Source organism: Mangifera indica, unplaced genomic scaffold (assembly GCF_011075055.1).
Source record: "Mangifera indica cultivar Alphonso unplaced genomic scaffold, CATAS_Mindica_2.1 Un_0005, whole genome shotgun sequence".
Taxonomy (NCBI): domain Eukaryota; kingdom Viridiplantae; phylum Streptophyta; class Magnoliopsida; order Sapindales; family Anacardiaceae; genus Mangifera; species Mangifera indica.
In genome coordinates, this window is record NW_025401097.1 from 658,522 (window position 1) to 662,663 (window position 4,142).

General features: G+C 34.7%; 1 protein-coding gene across 1 annotated transcript; it reads right to left on the bottom strand.

The window, feature by feature from the left end:
* Window positions 1–821: 821 nt before the first annotated feature.
* LOC123205442 (cytochrome P450 78A7-like) lies at window positions 822–2,637 on the bottom strand. Its single transcript, XM_044622393.1, has 2 exons — window positions 1,622–2,637; window positions 822–1,541 (listed from the first exon to the last, which is right to left on the bottom strand). Exons 1-2 carry the CDS (start codon window positions 2,603–2,605, stop codon window positions 936–938), a joined length of 1,590 nt encoding a protein of 529 aa, XP_044478328.1. The 5' UTR covers window positions 2,606–2,637; the 3' UTR covers window positions 822–935.
* Window positions 2,638–4,142: the final 1,505 nt, after the last annotated feature.

Here is a 4,142-nt window from a genome sequence, read left to right on the forward strand (position 1 = left end):
TAAGTAAGTGATATATAAATATAAATTAGACTTTAAGATAAATCAATTAATTTTGTATAATATGAGTTTTGATCTTCACATTTATAAGTTTAATACCAAAAATGGGTTGGTCTAACAGTCTAAAATGATTTTTAATAATATAAGTGATAGAATGAATCTTAATACAAGTCAATTGATTAGATTTGTGTAATATGTACTTCGATCTCTATCTTTATATGTTCAATATATATTTCGATTCTGATTTGTGTAAACAAGTTCGAATTTAAATCTCTTTTAACTATATTTAAATATCAAACTTTTGATTTATGTAGTTATAGAATCGATAACTAAACCAAACTTGAGAATTAATCACATCAAACAAACCAGTCTGATTTGGATTCTTCTTTAAAACAAAAAGTATTCATGATTAATCTGCGTCTTTAATTCTCTTAAAATAATGGTGAAGAAGATTGATCCTTGTTATAGAATATTAGTGCTAATAATAATAAACTTAATAGAAATTTTTTATATGGTAATTCATTTAAATTTCACGAACAAGTATTTTGGTAAAATCAGTAACAAATTAAGCGTGATTGAAGATGATAAGGATTCATATATGGAATATACAAAACGTGATTTCTTATAGGCCGTTTAGTGTTCACCTAAATCGAAATATTATGTTAACTCAATAGAGTAATATTATGTGTATCCATTTTTTATACACAATTTATGTATACAGTAATGTATCATAATGTAATTAGATGATTTTAAAACATGTATTATCATATGATAAAGAAACATCCAATTACATGATAATACCTCATCTGTGTATACAAATTATATACCAAAAATAGGTGCACATAGTTTTATTGAACTCAATAATAACAAACCCACCAACCCATAAAATCAGAACCTTAACTCATAATTAACAATAAGAAAACCCTAATTTTAAAACCTTAATTCTTCCTTTCCTCCACAACAGCACACAACGGCTTCTTCATTTCACAAGAGAGCTTCATAACCTCCGTTAGGTCAACTGGGTTCGCCATGTCTTGAACCCAATTGAACCGGTTCACCAATTTAGCCACCCAAAGGGTTACCATGGCTAGCCCCAGGTTCTTCCCAGGGCACACCCGACGACCAGCCCCGAAAGGGGCCAGCCTCAGATCGCTGCCTCGGATGTCCACATCAGCATCCAAGAATCTCTCTGGTTTAAACACCTCTGCGTCCTCCCACACGCTGGCATCGTGCGTGATGGCCCACATGTTCACCATGGCAGTCGTGTTGGCTGGGACCAGCATGCCATTGCTGAGCTGGACGTCCGATGTTGACAGTCTCGCCCATGAGAGAAGTGGGCCCGGTGGGTGGACCCTCAAAGCCTCCTTCACCACCGCCTGTAAGTACGGTAGTCTTGCCACGTCAGCATCCGTAATGGCCCTGTCACCCACCACTCTTTCCATCTCCGCTTGAAGCTTGGATTGTATTTCCGAGTTCAAAACCAACTCGGCCATAACCCACTCAGTTAACAGAGCGGTAGTGTCAGTTCCTCTAAAGATCATCTCCTGCATGAAAAAACCAAAATTAAATCACTGTGTCAGCCCAGTTATCTGCCACTTCATTAAAAAAATTTCACATGACGTACCCATAAGATAGCGATCATGTCATCTTCTTGTAGTTTTTCGTCACCGTCTAAAGAGAGCAAAACGTCAACGAAATCACCATTATCACATGTTTTCCTCGACTCATTGTGTCTATGTTGATCGATCATCCGTTTAACGAATTGTTTAATTCTGGGGACGAGTGTTGAGCAACGCTCAACTATACGACAAGGGTCATAAAAGAAACTTATCCATGGCAAATAATCACACATGTTGAAAGCGCCCAAGAGATCAAATCCTTCTCTCACCATTTGTCGAAGCTCTTCGAGCTCATCTTGGTCACGTTCAAAATCGTATCTTTTCCCGAAGACGCTGCCCATGATATTGTTCAAAGCAGCGAACTGGAGGTGTTTGCGCAACAAAACGTAGCCGTTTTGCTTCTGTTCGCTCGAGATGTTGCGAAGCATGACGTCACAGTCGGTTTGACGGCCTGCCTCGTGGGTGGAAATGCGGCGGGGAGAGAAAAGACGAGAAGAGGCAATTCTTCTAAGAAGTCGCCAGTAAGTCCCGTTAGGGGCGAACCCGATGGCGCGGCTGAACATGAGGCTGCGAGCAGACTGTTTCACGGGGCGGTCGGCAAAGTGAGGAGAAGTCAAAATCTCCCGCGAAATAACTGGATGAGACGACACAGCGACAGGAGTTTCTCCAAGGCTGAAAGCCATGAGTTCGGTGTTACCCCGTCGTTTCGCCATGGAAGCTAAATAACGGTGAGGCAAGCAGCGACTTAAAAAGAATAAGCTTCCAAAAAAAGGAAGACCTCTGAGCCCAGGAATGGGGATTCGACCTCGAGAGTTTCTTCCGTTTTTCCAAGCGATGCCGGCGGGGGCAAATGCCCACGTGAGGAAAGCAAGAAAGAAAAATGCAAGAAAGAAAGAGAAGAAATCATGGGAATCGAAAAGATTAGCGGTGGCGAAGAAACTGAAGAGACACCAGGCTTTTTGAGCATTGTAATGCTGTGAAGACTCCATTGTAGAGGATAAAAGAGAAGGGAAAATGACAGTGGTGCTTGTTGAAGAAGTGCAATAGATGTGAGGCAATATATAGGGGGAATTGAAAGAAAATGAACAGTTAAGAGGAAAGATTCACGTGGAGAGCAGGGGAAATGAAAGAAAAAGCAATGGCGGTTACGCACGAAAGAAGAGAGAGGAGACAAATAAAAGGGATATTAATTAAAATAGCCAAAAACTTTTTCGCTTATATCTTTTAGGTAAACACACAATAATTTTATTTTTATAAGTAAATTTGTTTATAACTCCAAAAATACCCTCCCAGCCCTGTAGGTGTAGATGCTGGAAGGAAGGTGTGGTGTGCACGGTGTGTGCGGAGTGCTCGCGGTGCGTAGAGAGTACGCACACTCTCATATATATATATATATAAACAGAGTACGGAGGTGCACGCACCCTTTCTTATATATATATATTAAATATTATAATATAATATTTAAAATATATATTAAATATTATAATATTTAATATAATATACATAAATAATAATAATAATTTTTAAATATATATTATATATATAATATTATAATATAATAAATATATATAATAATATAATATATATGTAAAATTTATTATTATTATTATTTTATATATTATATTAAATATTATAATATTTAATATATATATATATATATATATATAAAATAATAAATAAATATATATGTATTAAATATTATAATATATATAAATAATAATAACAAATTTTTAAATATATATAATAATATAATATATATTTAAAAATTATTATTATTATTATTATTTATGTATATTATATTAAATATTATAATATTTAATATATATTTATTTATTTATTATATTTTTAAATATTATATTATATTATTTAATATATATATATAAGAAAGTGTACGCGCAGTTGTTTATATATATTATATGAGGGTGCGCACACTCTGTACGCACTGCACACTGCGCACGCACCTCGTACACTACGCACGCACCGCGCGCACCACGTGCACTCCACACGCACCGCATGCACCACACATTTCTTCAAGCGCCTACACCTACAGGGCTGGGAGGGTATTTTTGAAGTTACAAAAAAATTTGTTTATAAAAGTAAAACTATTGTGTGTTTGCCTAAAAAGGTATAAACGGAAAAATTTTTGCCTATTTTAATTAATATCCTAAATGGCGTTATGAATTCGAGGGTTAAGAAGGAGGCCTCGGAGAGACAGCATTGAAACACAGGGAGACTGTACATAAACAGTCGAGTGAAATTTGATTAAGAAAGGTAATTAGAATTACAATTTTACCCTCAGATAAAGGCTATTTTCTAAATAAAAAAAATCCAGGGTGCATTGGTTTTCAGTTTTTAGCCGGCCAAAGGAATTATTCCCACCTATAGTATAATGTTTTTTCAAGTTTTTTTTAATTAATTTTAAAAATTTTATTAATTTATCTATAAATAATTAAATTTATTAATTTTATAAATAAAATCATCATTTTATATTTAATATTAAAAATAAACTTAAATTTTATTTTATTT